The sequence below is a fragment of the Anguilla anguilla genome, chromosome 11 (genome assembly GCF_013347855.1).
Source record: "Anguilla anguilla isolate fAngAng1 chromosome 11, fAngAng1.pri, whole genome shotgun sequence".
NCBI lineage: Eukaryota > Metazoa > Chordata > Actinopteri > Anguilliformes > Anguillidae > Anguilla > Anguilla anguilla.
The window spans coordinates 5,990,010-6,010,567 of NC_049211.1; the positions used below are offsets into that span (position 1 = coordinate 5,990,010).

Sequence of the window (20,558 nt, forward strand, 5' to 3'; positions counted from 1 at the left end):
CACTAGGAAGCAAAAAATAACTGATATTTGAACACAATGTTCAGCTCCTGTATCTGCACTGTAAAATGTCCAGTGTTAACTGAACTCTAACTCCAATAGGGACCACATGTACTCTGTAAGAGGTAATTTAACACTGAACTATTTACTGTGCTGAAGATTCGATTATAGGACTCACTGAGACATGCATCGGTACTTGTAAGTTCTACTACATTTTGAAGGTGACTCTTTTTGGCACATCTATTTAAGTGGACTGTATATGTGTGTGTGTGTGTTGGGGGGGGGGGGGGGGGTGTATATGTAGGCCATATACAGGTATGTTTTGGATATATACATAGAATATATACAAAGCTTCTATGCATAGTTGCATGGAAAGGTTGTGTGAATACACTTATTGTATTAACCTGTACAGCATTGTACAGAAGCACCGGAGTATAACTTTTGATAATAGTTATAGTTGTTTCTTAGGGACGTGATCGCGCTCACGTTATCGACACGATCGATTATGTCAGTCATATGAATAGAGCGGTTATTGGGGGGGGGGGGGGGGGGGGGGGGATCAGCGCAGTCGTTGTTTCACCAAAACGCCGCCTACTGCCCATTTCAATTGCATTCCAATAGGCGGGGCCGGTGACGCCGCCTATTCCTGAATGGGACTCCAGGAGCACCAATGTTTAGTGCCCCAAGTGCACTTTACAGTGGGAGTTCTCGGTATACCAAAAGTACCAGCAAAAGTTTCGAAAATGGATTTTCTTGGGATTAAATGCTATTTCTTTTTATTCGTATTTATTAACAGTGTATTTATTAGTGAACAGACCAAAGAGGGTAAGTACAATCAATCGTTGTTTAATTACAAAAAAGTGCCTTTTGGAACTTATATCCACGTTCTTGCTACCTCACATGTTCGTAGAAATATACTGAGGAAGGACTAAAATGGTTGCGTAGTATGCTCTGTATATGTAAATCCATTACTAAATGAAAATTGAACTTTGTAGACATGACAAAATCTTTATTTTTCCCTATTTTCTTTACTTACTAAATTCAAATTGTAAGACAACATGAACCTCGTCTAGTTTAGTGCATTATCGAATGCATGTGCGGGGATGAACACAATTCGCACCCCTCTATATTTCACTCGTAATACTGAAGATCGGGTAAAAAAACATTAGAAGTTAAAATGTTCGTAAATAATCTGGTTATGGACACAAAAGATGGCTACTCGGGAAAATAATCAGGTATTTAACGTTTAGCAGGTGTTGCTTTTTAAAATAAGAGTAGTTCTTATTGAACTATTCAAAAATTCCCACAGCAGGCTACTACTGAATACGAAAGAAAAGGCAAAAGGCAAATTATAACATATGTTTGTAGGCGAATCGGTTATTGCTGTACCGACAACATTGTAACAAATGCATACAGACGGGCTACTCTCCCAGGATTGCAGCTTTGAGCCATGGATAGTGGTAAAACTTCATGAACAAACGGACGCTCATAGAGTCATGATAAAACATGCCCAAGTTTCGTCAGTAGCCTATTTCCACTCACAGCGCAGGCACGCGCGCGCAAACACTTAAAAACATTTAAATGTACTATTTTTAAAAGCAACAACTTTACATGGGCCATATCATTGCCGCATCAGTCTCAACTTTGACACACAATAAAAAAAATGAACCCAATTTCACGTGTTAGCTCAGTCGGCTAACGACCGACTATGGTTCATTACATTGCATTGATCTGTCGCGCGCACCCAACGCGTGTCTCCTTTCAAAGCATTTCACAGAACCGTTCCGCTGTCTCTCGCGGAGTGTAATAAATACATTAAACACATTAGCGACATTGTAGGAAAGAGGGATTCGATCGTTGCTTATGTTAAAATGATAGCGATACGCAGTAATTACAGATGAAATCGGAGGAATCTGTTTTACTTGCTGAGCGGTTTATTAGTCGAGCAAGCAAGGGCTTTAATTCTGGTGGAGGTCCTTATTTTTTGCAGGCGGACGAAAGGGCCCCTATATATTTAGCGTGAAAATGGATTTAGTTCTCTCTCCTTTAATCATCTTGTATTACGTGATCCAAATAAATGTCTGCAGCACAATAATATTATGCCATAGCATGTAATGAATAGGCTACGTTTTTAAAGGATCTTTTTTGCTGGTGGTTTACAAAGCACAAAAGGTTGAGCTTACCGACTTGGTTTACACTGGCAGCTTGCATTTTTACTTTGAGTTTTCAAGTAGCCAAAACCATATGCTACGGCTTTAACGCCAAAGCCATGGCTTTAAACGTGTAACTAGTATTATTACAATCATCGTGTCTTTTCGAGGAAATGTGATGATTGCAACATTTTGTTGACTGTTTTGATGTGGTTTCTGTATGACCTAGCATGGACGATAGGCTACGACGTAACTTGATGCTGAGGATTTCTATGTCCAGAATTCAGATAAACAAAATTATCTTTTCTTTTTCTCACAGAGGTCTTGCTAGACATGAGGGCCGCACGAGGGGAGCTGGGGTGGCTTACATCCCCTTATAACGACGGGGTAAGTGTCACACACAGCGAATCCGACTCTGATATAGTGCTTTTCACTCTAATAGAGTATACATCTGGCGCCTGCTGGACTCATAAAAGTTGTCTGAGTTGATTAAATGTGATGACGTGGGACCGGTCTCATTTACCTTGCCATGTTTTATTTGTCCTGTATTTGCTGCTCGCTGTAAGTTCTGTAAAAAAAAAAAAAAAAAAAAAAAAAACATAAACTCAGGTAAAATGTTGGGCTGAGTGTAGGCAATTTTTTTTTACTTCATACTATTGTGAGACCAATATATTTGCTGAGCGCCTGATGAGTCGAACCACACACTTTCCATTGAATTCACTTATCAAACACCCCTTCTCACTTTTACTGTTGTCAGTCTGATGGTAATTGCTTTGTAGATAAATACTACGATCTCTGCTTGGCTCCATGTATCTTCAATGTGATTATCTGTTATCTAAAAGTGTTACTCCAAACATTATTAATATGCGTTTTTCATTGGTGAAGTGGACATTGTAGAAATACAGATGTTCATATTTTGAAATGGGCGATCTGATGGCTCTCGTGGGTGTACTTTAACGGAAAATAATGGCAGTTGTTCAGGTGCTGGGTTTCATCGCAGGGCATGACTGGACCGCTGTATGGGAAGACTGGGGCAAATTGCAGCTTGCTGAGTTTGGAATACTTGTGGTTTCATGTGGTTGAAGCTCTGTCTTTAAAACGGCACAGCCAAGGGTGTAATTAACATTTAAAGTTAGGAGTAAATGCTGCATCTTGCGAGATGTTATTTTAATGATGTACCTCGTACGGCCGGTTTCGTAGAGAAGGGTAAATATTTAAAGACGTAAAGATTTATTGTCATATTATTTAAATAAACGTCCCTTTAGTTTGTTCTCTGGCCGTATGCATGATATTCACATTCATTTATGTATTAGCAGAAGAACCATATCATTACAATCAGCGGCGCTATTTAAATTTTTCTTCTTCTCGCTGACCTCTCTATCATTTGGTTTTGGAAACTTGGATAAGTAGCAGCCAGTTGGGATTATTGTGAAAGTACACTGTAATTTTATTGAGTATGATCTCTGTTTATTCTTAACTGCCGTTCTTCCGTGGCTGCTTCCATTTGTCCTGGTCGAAGGTTGAGAGCAGTGGCCCGCTTGAAACTTTTTGAAAAGACGGCCCTCTGGGAACTCTCAGCACTGTCAATATTGACTGGAGTTGCGAGCACGTACCGAAGTGCTCTGCGGAACAGAAGGAAACAGGCTCTTAAGCTGTGTGCTAGTACCCAGGAAGAGAGTTGTACAGAAGCTCAGCAGAGAGATCGGTCTTAAATTTCAAGTTTTATCTGGGGTTTCTGTTTTGTTCACCTTTTAGACTTGCTTTTACTCGAAACGCGGTTTTCTCTGATGTGATGGTATGAGGAAAATTTTGAGAAAAAAAAAAAAAATCTAACCATGTGGACTTATTGGTTAATTTGAAAGTTGAGGATTTCTCTGCAGTATTAGTGTCACAACAGTGTTTTTTCTTCTTTTAAGCAGTAGTGAAATTGACCTAATGCCTGGTCCACCCAGATCAGGGGCGTCAAACTTAATCCTCAGGGGGCCGCTGTGTCTGCAGATTTTTGTGTGTTCCTTTCAATCAGCTGCCACTTAAGGCCTTGAGAACAAGGTGTGCTCCTCAGCCAATCAATAACTTTAAATGACACACTTGTGCTGAGAACATCCCAAAAACCAGCTGGCCCTCCCGGACCGTGACCCCCCCCCAGGGCTGGAGTTTGACACCTGTGACCTTGATGCACCTTGACATTTTACACTTAACAGATGTCCACGCATGTTTCACGCTTCCTATCTGACACAATCACATTTGCCTCTTTGCTACATAGTTTTTTTCATGTGCATAAAGTAATAAGAATGGGGACATTCTTATAATTTGTTATGACAGATGTTGAGATTCATTTTGCAAACAGTTGAGCGCACAAGTCTTGTTCCTTGTTGCTGAAATTTGGGTGGGGGGGGGGTGGGGTGGGGGGGGGGGTTGTGGGGTCGGGGGATGGGAGGTCTTCATGTGTTCCTTTCATGCTAGCTTTACTTGTTGCTGTTTTTACTGCCCTGCTTTTAAAGTGCTCTTATTAAACCCTTTTAAAAGCCAGTGCGAGGATTTTAAATGCCGTGTGTGTTTTACGCCGCCATTCGCTCCTGGTTGCATGCACGCGACGACTAGCGTCTGTCCCCCCCCCCCCCCACGTGTGCCGTCCTGCGTTGTAGGCCCACCCACTGAACCCCCATTCCGCACTGCAACTCGGGAGTGCTTTTTCAGCACCCTAACGCTCACACACGCACACACACACGCTAGGGGCTTCACCGGACGCGCTTCTGTAGGAGCGGGAACTGGAGCAGCAGCAGCAGCAGCAGCAGCGCTAGCTCTGACGCGGTTTGCATAAGGCTGTGAATTACAGTCGGCACTGACGCGGTTTCCATACGGCTGCGAATTACTGGAACCACAATGAGAGCAGCAGGTGGCAGATGCCTGCGGCCTACGAAGACCTGTAATGTCTGCGTTCAGAGAGGCATTAAAACGAACGATAGCCCTCTGTCTGCGTTCCGTACGCAACATCTTCGGCCCTCCGCTTCCTTAACTGCAAAATGGCTGCTCTTGCTTGCCTTCCTTTTCTCTAATGGAGTGTTAGAACCCCTTTTCATTCACTCTGTTACGGTCGGACCATAGACAAGGTGGTAACATGGTGCTCTCTCTCTCTATCACTCTCTCTGTCTCCCTCTCCCTCTCTCTCTCTATCACTCTCTCCCCCTCCCTCCCCCCCTCTCTCCCTCTCCCTGTGCCCGCAGTGGGAGATCACCCAGCGGGTGGTGAACGGCTCCCAGCTCTACACCTACTCGGTGTGCAAGGTGGAGGGGGGCGAGCAGGACAACTGGCTGCGCACCACCTTCATCCAGCGGCCGGCGGCGGCCGCCCGCGTCTCCGTGGAGATGGGCTTCGTGGTGCGCGACTGCGGCTCCTTCGACGGCGCCTCGCTCACCTGCAAGGAGACCTTCAACCTGCACTACGCCGAGGCCGACGCCGACGTGGGCACCAGCTTCCACAAGACGCAGTTCCGCAAGGTGGCCACCATCGCGCCCGACGAGGTGACGGCCGACGCAGAGCTGCGGGTCAACGCCGAGACGCGGACAGTGGGCCCGCTGGCGCAGAAGGGCTTCTACCTGGCCTTCCAGGACATCGGCGCCTGCGTGGCGCTCCTCTCCGTGCGCGTGTACTACAAGGTGTGCCCCGCCACCGTGCAGAGCCTGGCCGCCTTCCCCGAGACCGCGGCCGGGGGCGGGGCCGGGGTGGGCGGAGTGGGCGGCGGCGGCGGCGGCGGCGGCGCGGGCGGCGTGGAGAGCCAGGCCCTGCGCGAGGTCGCCGGGGCGTGCGTGGAGAACGCCGTCAGCCAGGACAGGCCGCGCATCTACTGCACCGTGGACGGCGAGTGGGTGGTGCCCGTGGGCCAGTGCCAGTGCAAACCCGGGTTCGAGGCGGTCGGCGATGCTTGCCAAGGTAGGAGAGAGCTCTTGGGTCCTTGTTTACTGCGTGGTGGATGGGGGAGTGGGGTGGTGCCCGTGGGGTCAGTGCCAGTGCAGACCGGGGTTCGAGGCCGTTGGTGAATCTTGGGTCCATGTTGCAGTCAGCCGCCAGGCTGTGTGCAGTCGTGAGCTTGTCTGTCTGTTCTAGCGTCATCGATACAGGCTGTAAGGGGGGGGGGGGGAGGGGCTGCCTGACTTGATCCCACAAATCTTAAAGTGGCGTATGAAAATATCGTGCTGTATGAAAATTGATTCGGAAAGGGCGGTGACTAAGGCTTACGTTTTGTAGACGGTTAAAAGAATTTCCCCGAAGTTTTGGGGGGGAAGTGGAGGAGACCCGGTCTTATTTTCCTGACAAAGTAGCCGCATTTGAGTGAGGTGTAATGTAACATTGTGTTCTTCTGAGCGTGACAGTGCTGCGTTCGCGTGCCGTCGACAAGCTGTGAAGGTGGTTGAAGTGGAATCGAACCTGCAACCTTTATGTTACGAGGCCAGTGTCCTTAGCCATTATGCTGCGCCGCCGCCCCTGAGGGAAACCATACCCAGTGCTGTTCCTCATTAGCTTTCCTTGCACTGTTAAGGCTTTTTTTGGGCATGTCCCCGACATGTCCTCTGCCTCGCCTCGCCTCGCTCTCATGGTACATGAGAGCTCAGGGCTCGACATCGGTGCGCTGCGCGTGATTCTAGTGCTGGGGCGTGAGAGGCCGGGGCGTGTTGAGGCCGGGGCGTGTTGAGGCCCGTCAGGAGCTGTTCCCCGCTGCAGCTGGAGCTGCGTCTGAGTGCAGCAGCGTTTACCTGCAGCTGGCTTGTCCTGCTGAGACCAGTAGCAGAAAGCATGCATGCTCATGCGCATACACACACACACTGTCTCTCTCTTTCTCACACACACACACACACACACACTGTCTCTCTTTCGCAAACTCTCTCCCTCTCTCACACACACACACACACGCACACTCTCTCTCTCTCTCCCCCCCCCCCCTCTCACACACACACACACAAACGCACACACAGGCAGATGTAAACACACACATGCTAGCGCTCCACTCTACGCTAATGGAAGGAGGCGAAACTGCTTGAGTTTCGTGTGAAAGCCTCTCAGACACTTATAGAATGAGTAGCACCCCAACCCACCTCACCATGCCACACACACAATATTACCTTTAGGTGTGTGTGTGTGTGTGTGTGTGAGTGTGTGAGTGTGTGAGTGTGTGAGTGTGTGTGTGAGTGTGTGAGTGTGTGAGTGTGTGAGTGTGTGAGTGTGTGAGTGTGTGAGTGAGTGAGTGAGTGAGTGAGTGAGTGAGTGAGTGAGTGAGTGAGTGAGTGAGGTGGAGAGAGTGAGAGACAGCTGGGCTATGCAGAGGGTAAGGAGCAGTGGCTTTATGCCGGAGGTTACTGGTGTGTTCTCTGCCCTTGTGCATTCCAGCTGGCTTTATTGGGGAGCCTCAGAGCTTGTACAGGGCTGGGGGGTTCCTCAGGGAGCAGCCCAGTGTAACACCAGCACTACTACAACTCAGAGGGGCTCAGGAAGGAGAGAGAGGGAGAGAGAGAGAGAGACAGAGACAGACAGACAGACAGACAGACAGACAGACAGAGACAGAGAGAGAGTTCAGACAGTCCTGGAGTCAGTGGAGGAATGATATGAAAAAGGAAATATACAATGTAAATGCTGTATGTAAAAGTTGTGTAAGTCGCTCTGGATAAGAGCGTCTGCTAAATGCCTGTAATGTAATGAACGAGCACAGTGCTGCAAAAAAAAAAAACCCTTGGGATTTTAGTCTGATATTTAGACTTAAAATCTTATTTCTATTACTTTTTTTTCTAAATAAGACTAAAAGATTTGCCAGTGGGGTAAGACGGTTTCACTTGACAAGCATAAACTTAAGACTTAAGAGAAAAAACGCTTTTAAGTTCTCATTACAAGACTAAAACACTTGTTACGACAGGTTTTTTTTTTTTTGGTGCAGTGAGGTAACGCAGGTACAGATGTGTAGCCCCCGCTTCTGGTGACTCACCGCCAGCGCTGACACATTTAAGCGTTGCCGTGCAACACCCTTCCTTGCGGGCGCTTTCGGAGTTACACAACCGCGCGCGACGTTAACGCGTAAGGAGCTGGCGGCACACGTGACGCGCGCCAAAGAAACGCTTATGCTTACGGGCGACCGCGCCAGCGGCCATTTTCTGTGCGTCGCTCCCTCACACACAGCTAGCGGCACATGCCCCGTCGCTACGGTTCGAAGCCACAGCCACAGGCACATACCAAAAAAATTCAGTTGGCGACTTGAATATTCCAGTTTTTCTTTTATATTAAAAGTAGAATGTGTGTAGTAGTATTGTGACTGTTGGCTTGAGATAATATCCAGCTCTGCAAATGCATTATATGTTCGTAGAAGTGTGATCTGTGTAAGTCGCTTTGGATAAGATTTGTTTGCTAAATGCCAGGATGTAATGTAATGTATAATGACACCATAATCTATCTATATAAACCTTATCTGTGTGTGTAAATAATATCAATTGTTGCAGCGAAAAAACAACACTCCCCAGGACATAGTTGTTTGACTCATTGCTGATCTTGGTGTAACCAGGCCAGTGCGCTTTTGCATATTGACTACCAGTGAGGGCAACATCCTGTGGCTTGTGAGTTAAGCCCGACTGCTTCAGCGCTGGGTCTGCTGTGTCCTCCCCCTGTGTTGGGGTTCGGGTTAGAACCGATATCACACCGTTGGTGTGGAACCGAGCCAGCGGGACGGTTGAGGGTGCAGTCCTCAAACTGCCCCGGTGTGACTCCGGGCGACAGATGCGGTCGTATCCTGACCGTCGGCGAGATGACGGCTTTCTTTTAATGTTTTACAGCCGGACTGGGGGGACAAAGTCGAGAACGTGGCCCCACAGGGCCTGGGAGATTAGAGCGAGTGGGTAGAGTGAGAATGTGTATCGAGGGAGGGAGGGAGGGAGAGAGGGAGAGGGAGGGAGAGGGAGGGAGAGGGAGGGAGAGGGAGAGAGAGGGAGGGAGAGAGAGGGAGAGAGAGGGAGAGGGAGGGAGAGAGAGGGAGAGAGAGGGTGAGAGAGAGAGAGAGAGAGAGAGAGAGAGCATTTTGAATTGAATTGAATTGAATTGAGAGAGAGAGAGAGAGAGAGAGAGAGGGGTTAAAGATAGATTTGGGAATTGGTGTTTCCTTTGAAGGGTTACTCTGTTCAGTTAGGAGACAGGGGTCTTGCTATGCGCTAATGGCCTGTTGCGAGCCTGTGGGTCAGTGCTATGGGTGACTCAGTGACTTGACGGCTGTGCTGGTGTGGTGGGCGGTGAGTGAGTAGCCGGGCGGTAATGGACTTGGGCGTGCGTTTATGAGGCATATAAGTGTTGGCTTTTCTCCATTTACCCCTCTCTCTCTCTCTCTCTTCTCCTCCTCCTCCCCCCCTCAATCGCTCCTCTCTTTTTAGTTCTGAGAGAGTCTCTCTCTATCCTCTGCTATGTTCTGATACCACAATTCTCACAGCTGGGGAAAACAAACAAACGAACAAAAAAAAAAAATGAACTCCCAGAAATCAGCTGCTGTGTTGGCACCGTTATTCGACGTCTACGTTTTGCTTTTGGCCGCTTCGGCAGGGTCTGGATTTAAGGGCTTCTAGTAAAACATCAACCGTCCCTTTTCACACAGGCCAAGTGGAACTGTTTAGGAAACTGTTCTGCATAGAAACTGCGTTCATTACCGTGTAAATTAACATGGATTCGTTCAACCCGGTGTTTGTCTCTGGAAGGTGACTCGATGCTGGGAGGTCTAGAAGAACACTTAAAGACTCTAAATTCTGCTGGAACGGGAGGGTCATAGTTACGGTTAAAATACGAAATTGCAGGAAGTGGGAAGGAAGGGAAATTGTTACTCGTACAAGAAAATCTTAGGGAGACACTGCGGGAGACAGAGATGCTTTTAAACGCGTCTGCCGTCTGTCGGCTGTGAGCGAGGTGTCATAGCCTAAATATGACAGGATTAGACCTACGGAAGACTGTACAATACCAGTGAGAGCATGTTTTAGTGTATGGATGGAATGGACAACGAGGGGCCTGTATGGTAGAAACATTTCATGATGTCAGATATTTCCTAACGTATATATTTTCTCGATGTCCTCTTAAGATCACGAGAACAGAAAAAAAACACGTTCTGCCTCTTTTATTAGTATTTAAACAAGTATTACTAAATATTTGCCGCGGGTTACCGTGACTTCCAATCTAATAAGTCAACAGGAAATAGAACGGCCCCCCCTTGCTTGACTTTGCCACTGAAGGTTGAAGGAAAGGCACTCTGTGGTTAGATTGCATCTGAGCCATACTCTGTAAGATGTTTGTATGCGCTGGCCCCTGGATAAAGTTACTACAGGCATGAGATTGAGTGAGACAGACAGGGGGAACGAGGCAAGGAATGGTAGAACGAATGGAGGGTCAAAGGTATGGGGGCGACAAGAAAATTTATAGTACACTCTGAAAAAAAAAAGAAAGAAAAAAAAAAGGTTCTTGTCTTCATAGGGAAACTTTATGTTCGGTTCATTATGGAACCCTGTATGGTCAGTGTGAAAGGTTTGAGAGCTCCCAGACCAACCGTTTTGCCCAACAAAGAACGCTTGAGCTAGCTAGGGTTCCTCTACGGAGTCTCGGTGGAGCCTTTTGGAACCAATTTTTTTTTTTCCTTGTGGAGTGTAGAGTAGGAGGAATTAATGAATATGGCATTTGTAAGTGATCAGATTTCTTTATTATTTCGTGACTCACTCTTCCTTTTACTCCAGGTTCTCATTTACCGAGAATTCCTGACTAAGAGGCTGGAAAAATGCCTGACGTAATAATAACGAGCTTTGCGCGCTAAAAAGGTAAATCTTTTACTCTAATTTTCGCGTAACTTCCCTCCGCGGTTTTCTGCGAGCATTAGCCTTAAATGCAGCTGGAGTGGAAACTGCACTGCACTAATGACACAAACTACCGCTAGCTAGCTTGATGGCTGAACCGCGCCGCTGTGCTGTCCGGAGGGCATTGACTCGATGGAAAAACCGAGACTTTAAATAGTAGTACTTGAAATAATGTTAGTTTCATAGCAAGTCTTTTGTTTAATTTCGTTTGGTCGAATTGGGGCTTGCAGGTGTGTATTTATGAATACTGGAGCACAGGAACAGGAGAGGATGATGTGTGTAAATGGATGGATTCTTTAAACATGTGGAGGGCTTAGCCATCAGATCATTAGCCAACATCATCAGGAAGAATTTTCCTCGATTCCTGGACTTTGGATGTGATTCGTAGCTGTTCCAATGACCTTTTTGCTATGCACTTATTGTACGTCGCTTTGGATGAAAGCCTCTGCCAAATAAACGTAATGCAATGATTCCAGTGCATTTGGGGGAGGTGGGGCTGGGCGGTGGGGGCAGTTTGAAAGATGGGTCGTGTAGCGGCGTCGTGTTTGAGCGAGCGAGGCTAAGTACACAGGCGCTGAAATGTGTCACCTTCGTACCTACCGCCAAATTCCTTCTCAGGGCTCAGGAATTCTGTGGGTGGATACTAGGATGAAGAAGGGAGTGTCAGGAGGTAATTCAGAAAGGGCAAAAGTGGAGTAGAGATAAAAACGAAGGTAGAGAATGAGCAGAGGGGGGTGGGGGGGGTTACTGATTTTTGGGTGTGCCCCTCCAAGAAAGGTTTGCGTTTGCTTCAAAATTTGATTGGAGCAGTTTTTCATTAGAGATCTCACCCGTGAACAAAATGATAAATGCTTTCAGGCTGACCTATTGGCTTGTAACATAGTCAAATACCACTCAGTTTATCTGGACTTACTCTTTCCTTCAGTGTCAGTGTCAGTAAAATAGTAATTCACTTAATGAGGTCTGAGACGTTTCAGTAGCTTTGAGATATCCACTGTTTACATTGCTTATCTTATAAAAGTTTTATTCTGCATCTTTGTGAATTTTAACATGGCTCAAAACGTGAGACGTTTAAGACACTGTAGTAAAAAATAACATTAAAGTTACTAATTTAACATGGAAAAAATGTTAAAGCTCTAATGTTAAAGCTTAAATTGGGAGCAAATCTAGATCAGCTATAGTATGCTGTTATCAGTGAATAATGCTAACTTATGCTCTTGTTTTTCATCATGGCCAATTCATAGTTTTCTAATCATGGCAAACACCAGAGGTCTGCCCATAGTCTTGTTAAAGAGAAGAGAAGCCTGCAGGGTTGTGATTTTGGGTCGGCCATCTTGTTTTTCCCCCCGGGCCACACTGGGCCACAGTGAGGAAATGAGGAAAGGTGGCCTTAGATCTGAGCGGCGGTGGCAGGACGTGCCGAGGATGTAGGAGCGAGGGTCCCTGACCCGCGCGGGGCAGCGCCAGGAATGTTGCACCTGAAGCGGAAGCCGCCTGGCACTCGCGGATCCGGAAGATTCCACTGCCGTCATGCCCGAGAAATGCTGCTGTAATCTGCAACCTCCTGAGACGCCATTGTCCGTCAGAAAGGAATGAGGTGTTTTTTTTTTTCTTTTCTTCAAAAACTTCATTGGAAATAAAACAGATAAAATATATATATGTTTTAAAACTTTCATTCGCAGCGTCTTACTGCAGAATTTTTCTCGTAATGAATTTCGGTGGCGGAGATTTGTCTCAGATTCTTCGTTTCGTTTGGACATTCCAGCAGAAGTCCTTCAATCTTCGTTCCGTTTCTCTACGACTTTTAGAATACAACGGAACAAACTATCTGTAATGTCTGGAGGAGACTTCATTTTTAGATTCCTTTTTTCTGTGTGGGGGGGGCTGGAGGGGGCGGTAAAGCCAATCAAATCAGGTCTTTTCAGGATGTGTCCCCCCCCCTGCTCACCTTTCAACACATTTTTTTTAAACAATGTTTTTTGAACTTGCACAATCTTTTGAAGGATCAAAAGAAGCTTTGCATGCATGTCCCAGTTTAGGCGTGTCTTTGCTACACCACCGGTATGATTTCAGGCGTTTCGTGGTCCTCGTGTGTGTAGACCCAATTCCAAATATTTGCATTTTGTTCACCGCTGGGAGCAATTTCGTGATTGTCGAAAATGTTTCCAGTCACATGATCTGGTGCCTTCATTGCAGGTTGTGTAGAAGATTTGAATTGCACCCCTCAGCAACCTGTTAATGTGAGGCAGTTTTGAGGAGCCTTGTATAGTGTCACTGTCTAGACCTTTAGCTAAATTCTCGATAGATATATACTAAGTTGCACCTGGGCTGTTGAGAATTTATATTTAATATTTAATAATTATTATGAAAAACAGTCATTTCGTCTTGGCATAATAGTAAAGTTTTAGTTATTGGTATTGTTTAGTAGTGGCTTAATAGCTGCAATGTCTTATTATTCTGTATTGTCTACCAGTGATTTGTCATTGGGCATGTAGTTTGGTGGTTGTTTTGCTCCTGATAGAAGTATGGCATGACAGAAAAAGAGTTCCCATTTACATGGAAATTGTCTGACTTTGGCGTGGTTTGACTTCACACTGAAGTCAAGTGTAAAAATATATTAGCTGTGTTTCTACCGTGCAAAATCAAAATCAAGTGACCGTTTAATTAAATATTCCCACTTTAATGCTGGGTTTGTATTCTTCAGTGCTGTGGTGCATTGTTATATTTGAGCTGCTTGCTTCCCCAGTTGCTTATGCTTGCAGCCACCTTTCATGTTTACTTTTTGTGCCCATATTGCTTCCTTTATGGGGCATGCTTGTGATGGTGTTGTGTAGGGGCTTTGAATAGCCAGAAAGTTTGTTGCCCTTGATGTGCAGGAGCTCCCCCCCCCCCCCCCCCCCCCCCCCCCCAGGTCAGCACAGCGACCCCCCCCCCCCCCCCCCAAACAGGATGGGCCCCCAGCGGAAGCGTGGGCTGGCTAATCCGCTGCGGTCCATCCCGCCAGCTCAGGGCTTTTCCATTGTCGCTGTGCTTCGTTCCTCTGCCGCCCTCCCGCTAACTCGCCCATTTGTATTTTTCCCATAATACCTTGGGGTTTGGGGCCCGTCTGCTCTCTTCACAATGGCAGTAAATGGAGTCTGACAAAGAGGAAATCTCGACAGTGTGAACAAACATCAGATACACACTGTACTGCGCTGGTGCAAGCGATTAGAGTGCTCTTATCTGAACATTCTGATGCTGAAGTCACAATCACTGCTGGTGACTGAAAGCAACGGAGTTCTAGAACACCGACTTGGAATGTTGAAGAAAAAAAACATTCTAAGAAACATTCTAAGAAAACCTGCTCTTCAGTAGACTCTCTTGGTGGCTTGATATCAGAAAGCTTGGTTGTGATGTCATAAAGCCAGGGCATAGTACTGTGTAACATGGGGAACAAGAGGGCGTTTGTTTCTAGCACGTTGACACGGTGAAGGTTAGATTACATTTCTTCACTGGAAAGTATTTGAATGCGTACAGCCCTGGCGTGCTTGCCGCCTTGATTTAATGCATCAGTTGTGACAACCTACTTTTTCAGCTTGAGTGCAGTGGAGGCACGGATGAGATTGTTGCCGTGGTGTGCCAAACAGAGTCAGCGGACTATAACCCGCACGGCACAGTTATCTACAAAACTGCGCCCAGTTAACAGCTGTGGACAATCAAACAGGGTCAATGACAGAATTATACACAAGCAGTCTACCTTCTACCTTAATTCAAAATGTTTCAACCCAGAATTTGAACGCAAATTGTTAACCAATAGAAAATAAAAGTTTGTGTTATGCCATTTATTGTCAACCTGCGAAAATGATTTTGTACCTGTTCTAGTTGCTTACGGTCTGATTTTTAGATAGGGAATGAGGGAGATATGCCTTTATTTCCTGCCTGCATATTTAAGTTCCTGCCTGCATACTTAAGATACAGTTTTCATCTGATATGTTTTCACGTAAACTAAAACTAGCCATTATTCCAAAGTAAGGCTACACATGTTCTCCTACATTCCTTCAGATAACTTGGCTGTGCAGTTTTACAAGCTACCTGGGCGGCATTGTATTATCCAGTAGGGCAGTTCACCTGTAGCTTGGGCTACCTGTGAGGCCAGCACCCTGCTGGTAGGAGAAATGCAAAGCAGGGGTGTAATTGTCTAAAATCCTTTTACTCCTTTAACTTTTTTCCAAAAAAAACCTTTTTGATTTGATGGTCCTTTTGACTGCCCACACACCTTTACCCTCTCAATACCGACCCCCTGATTTCTTGTCTGGCCCTCTCTGCCCCTGCAACTCCCTCCACACAGAGTTTAACATGTGCACCCCCTACCCCCCTCCCTTTACCGTCTAAGAGAGAGCCGTACGCATGAGTATATTCAGGGGTGTTGCCTGGGATTTTGGGCCCATGAAAAGATCTCACACTGGGCCCTACCACCCCAGACCCCCCCCCCCCCCCCATCCCATCCCATCACAATTACTGCACAGTTTTTTTGAGGGCTCCTGTCAGACAAAAACCCTGGAATTGTCCTAACACACCCCCCCCCCCCCCCCACCTCGCCCCCCATGCAGCACCACTGGATATATATATTCACAAAAGGGTACAAAGAATAGGAAACGCACAAAGAGCACACAAGAGACTTACGTAAGAGAAAATAAACATTAAGATCGTAAAATATAAGCATCTACCAGTTAGGTTAGATCCCGGCTTAATGAAGACACACACACACACACACGTGTGATCCAGCTCAGCTGGTCCGTCAGGATCCTGTCGCATTGAAACGCGCTCGCAGGATGAGGGATGCGTGTTGCGTGTTGCGTGTTGCAGCGAATGTGCAGGTGGAGCACATACCGCGCGCGGCAGGTGCTAGCAGGGCTGGGGGAACTCGGTCAATATTGACAACGTTCCCCTGACCGCTCGCGTTGCGCGAGGGGAAGCAAACATGGTTAAGTCCTCCAGCGCTGAATGAAACCAGGCGTATTCCCAGTTAAACATCAGCAATTAAAAAATGGATTTAAAAAAAAAACACAAATGAAAAGGATCCCATTAAATGCTGAGATCGAGGAGGGGGGGGTTGGGAGACAGCAGTCAAGAATTTAAATTAAACGTTAAAAAAAAGACTGCCAGTGTCTTGTTCATAACTGTATCTACGCTACATACATTTCTGGATGACGTAGGCAACCTTATATTTTACCCATAACTCCCAAGATTGGAAAGTTCAGAACAGCGTATTGGGCAACAATGGCTTCCCCTGCAGTCCCAACAGCTGCCTATGAAAAAAGTACCTTTATATGTAAAAGGAAATATCCCCCTCACCCACCTTCCCAAAAAAATAAAACAAAAACCGAAACAAGTGAAGTAGTACACCGAAACCAGCATCAAGCTGAGGCTTAGCCCTGTGCGTTAATTACCTCCCGCCCCCCCCCCCCCCCCGCCCCCCCTTATCCTGTGGGATTTTCTGAGTCACTTGATTAATGATTCTGTACTGTTACATAAAGATCTTTGTTTTATCTTGTTTAATTTTTCTCTCTCAAGTATTTTCTTATTAGAGCCAAGCTTCTGAATTCAGCCTCCTCCCCCTGGAAATGAGTCACTGGCTGCCGTCCTCTCTCTCTCTCTCTCTCTCTTGCTCTCTCTTTCTCTGTGTCTCACTCACTCACTCTCTCTCTCTGTCTCTCTCTTGCTCTCTCTGTCTTTCTCTGTGTCTCACTCTCTCCCTCTCTCTCTCTGTCTCTCCCTCTCTCTCTCTTTCTCTCACTCACTCAATCTTTCTCTCTCTCTTCCTCTCCCTCTCCTCTGTTTATTTTACTTGGCCACCACTCCGCTGCATCCCCACAGACGGGGACAGATTTAACTCTGTGCTGGCCCTGTGGGGGATACAGGCCTGCTGTTTTTGCTCAGTGTGTAGGCTTGTGTCGTTTCTTTTCTTATGTAAACAGTGACCTCCACCCTGAGCTACGGAGAGATTCCTACTGTCTTTCCTCCACCCACGCACTCGTCCATTCATCTGTCCATCCATCCATTCATCCACCCACCCATCCATCCATCCATCCCCCACCCACCCACCCATCCATCCATCCATCCATCCATCCATCCATTCAGTCTATCCCAGAAATCTTCTCCCAACAGCCCCCCCCCCCCCTTCCCAGTGGATCACAGCAGCACACACGTCAGCACCCCCCTCCCCCAACCCCCCCACCCCCCCACCCCCCCCGGAAACCCCCCATTCAGTCCTACAGCCATTGGCTAATAAAAGGGTGAAAGGCAAACCCCAAGAGAGAGGTCTGAAAAGGGGGGACTGGGAGAAACAATCCTTTTTTCTCACGCGTATTTGGGTCAATTGCTCCCCCTTGTTTCTCAGCCCCAATAAAAGGTCTGGACAGACTTATTTTCCTGACCCATTTAATGACCTTTAAGAAAAGAGGAGAAAAAAAAAAAAACTTTTTATGTAGCTCTCTCTGGGTACTTGTGTGTGTGTGTTTTTTTTTTTTTTTTTCGGGTCGCATTCTGAGTTCTCTTCTCCCTCTCCTCCTCCTGCGTCTCGGCCTCCTGTTCCGTTCTTTCTGCCCGCCCGCGCTGATTGGCTGCTCGAGGAAGGAAGTGAAGTGTCGGCCGCGCTGTTCCTGCTTCCTGTTGTGTCCGAAAAGATGGACCCAGCCCCCTCTTTGCTAAAGAGCGGTCTGTTGTTGGGCTCACATGATTATTTTTTAATAAACGATTTTCTCTGTTTTATCACGGCTGGAATTCAGCACACACAAAAAAAAATCCCCAAAACCCTTATTAATCTCAAAGTCTGACTTTCAGCACTTCAGGGTTTCAGTTTCCATTTTATTCAGACGTGCGCGCCCTATGTTTTTATATGTGTGTGTCAGATGTTTGCGTTCTGACTGTAATTTTTAAATGTTTGGGGCGCAGTGTAAACCTGGCGGTCTCATGCGGACGCTCAGCGGTCGTGTTTACTTGGTTACTTGGGCCGCGTTTGCCTGGAGGACACGGCTGCAGCGGGCGGTAGCCCTCATACACAGGCTGATGCAATCCGCTGCGTCTCCTGGTGCAACACAGCGCGTGTGTGTGTATTCGTGTGGCGTGTGTGTTTGTGTGGCGTGTGGTGTGCGGCATCTCCGCTATTTGCGACAAGTGTTTTGTTTTTTCTTTTTTTTTTCTTTTCTTGTGCCTCCTCTTTTCCCCCCCCCCGAAGCTGAATGGAACTGTGTTCTACGCACTGCTGTTCTGTGTGCATGTGTGCGTGCGTGTGTGTGTGAACATTTGTGTTTGTGTGTGTATAGCTGCTTATGAAAAGAGCCCAGACCCTCACCTGTGCTAGCAGCAGGAGACTTGGGTAGAGGGGTGGGGGTATCGGGGAGATTTGGAATTTGGTGAACGTGAAGGGCAAGGGCAGGCGCAATAATAATTTGGGGGGAGGGGGGGGGGTGTTGCGGGGGTGGGGTTGTGTGAGGGGTTGGCACTGGGCAGCAGCTGTCCACCCTTTCTCAGCGAAGGGGGCAGTTCTCTCCCGGGGGGGTGCCAAGCGGTCCCTTTCGGACATTCTGTCACCATCTCGCCCTCCTTTCAGTCACGTCCTCCGCGGGGGTGTTTATGGGGCATCCTTAAAAAGGCGCCTGAAACAGCTGGTGGGGAGAGGGGGGGACTGCACACTCTGCAGGGGCGCAGTCAGAAAAAATAAGCCTTTCTGCGGAGGGAGGAGGGAGGGGGGCGGGGGGGGGGGGGGGCTTAGACTTTGAACCTGAAACCCCTTTCATGTCAAATGATCCCAAAACCCCCCCCCCCCCCCACTCGATTTTCTTCCTACCAAAAAGACGTCTGAAGGGTTCGTCTGAACCGCACATACGGGGTATTAGCGACCGAGCGGTCCTAGCACGTTTGCATTCATTGCGGTTTCTGAACCTGGTGGCTATTTGCAAGGCGTAGGTTCTGTTTTGCACATCCTGAGCCTACATAAGCTGATGGAACACTAACCTCGATTCACACGGCACAATGCGGAGGAGCTGCGTTTGTTTCTTATTTGAAAATGTCTTTCAGCAATACGATATACAAACACTAATACAGCCATAGTTACACACAGGATAAATATTGCTTGAAAGACATGACCAAGGGTGGCTCAAAGGCCTTAGCTGACATTGTGGTCCAACGTGGAGAAGAATAGGTAGACGTGCATTACATGCCATTGTGGTATCCTCACAATATGTGGTATGCATTAAAAAAAGAAAGAAAAATAAAAAAGTTGTAAGCACCCAGTGTACTTGTTAAACACCAGGAATATAAGCAATTAAAGCCTCATCTTTTTTTAATCTCTATAGATGCATGAACAAAACAGTATTGCTGCAGTTATGAAAGTAGTGACGGACGTGTTTGTTTGAGAAAGCGCACCTTTTTACGGTCGGGCATGGCCGGTCATGTCTAGCAGCTCCCGTTCTTCCTCCGTTTCGTACGCGCCAGACAGACAGATTTCCTCAGAGGAAGAACAGCACGCCCTTCATCGCGGCCGACGGCAGTTCGGGGGTGAATTTAACGCACCTGCACGAATCCCCCCCCCCCCCCCCCCCCCCATCCCCCCGCCCTCTCTAGATTTAAAAATTCTTCGCATTCTTAATCTCTTTTTTTTATTGTCGTCCTCCCACGGTTCTGCCGCTTTTAATTTTGCCCCCCGGGCTCAACGGGTCTGATTCACACGGAGCGGTTGCGCTCTTGCGCAATTCGGCGTGCGACTCGCCTGATTTCGTTCTGTCTTCCGGAACGAAGCGAAGAGCTGGAATAGAAAATGGGGAGGAGTGGAGAGGAGAAGAGTGGAGAGGAGAGGAGAAGAGGGAGGCCGAGACCGAGGAGCTGGTTAACCTGACGGCCCTCAAGCAAGGCTCTTTGAGGGGAAGAGGGGGAGGTGAAGAGGGGATGAGGGTGAGAGGAAGATGAGATGAGGGTGAGAGGAAGATGGGATGAGGGTGAGGGGAAGATGGGAAGAGGGTGAGAGGAAGATGGGATGAGGGTGAGGGGAAGATGGGAAGAGGGTGAGAGGAAGATGGGAAGAGGGTGAGTGGAAGATGGGAAGAGGGTGAGTGGAAGATGGGAAGCAGGTGAGAGGAAGAAGGGATGAGGGTGAGGGGAAGATGGGAAGAGGGTGAGAGGAAGATGGGAAGAGGGTGAGTGGAAGATGGGAAGAGGGTGAGTGGAAGTTGGGAAGCAGGTGAGAGGAAGAAGGGATGAGGGTGAGGGGAAGATGGGAAGCGGGTGAGAGGAAGAAGGGATGAGGGTGAGGGGAAGATGGGAAGAGGGTGAGTGTGATCCAGGAGGCGAAAGAGGGGTGTAAGTCAGGACAAGCTGTGGGAGAAGAGACCGGTGGTCTGGAATCAAAAGGCTCAATGAAAGGGGGAGGAGGGGGAGGGATGGAGGTATGAAGGGATGAAGGGGTGGGAGGAGGTGACTGGGCGCGCGTGGGGGCTTTTTCAGAGGCCGGAGAGAGGGGGGCGTCTTATCTCTCCTTTTCTCTTTGCTCTTTCTCGCCCATTGTCCCGCGTTGTTTACCCAA

The 20,558-nt window shown here is 47.5% G+C and overlaps 1 protein-coding gene across 2 annotated transcripts in view; it reads left to right on the top strand.

The window, feature by feature from the left end:
* Positions 1-668: 668 nt before the first annotated feature.
* epha2b (eph receptor A2 b) overlaps positions 669-20,558 on the top strand; it is a 36,226-nt gene continuing 16,336 nt past the window's right edge. The window contains exons 1-3 of one of the 2 annotated variants that reach the window (XM_035383502.1): positions 669-822; positions 2,467-2,534; positions 5,372-6,077. In XM_035383502.1, the coding sequence (XP_035239393.1) occupies positions 741-822; positions 2,467-2,534; positions 5,372-6,077 (856 nt within the window). In that variant the 5' untranslated portion in view covers positions 669-740. Of the gene's footprint in view, positions 823-1,778; positions 2,170-2,466; positions 2,535-5,371; positions 6,078-20,558 lie in introns of those variants that run through there. The other variant, XM_035383503.1, reaches the window with a different exon arrangement.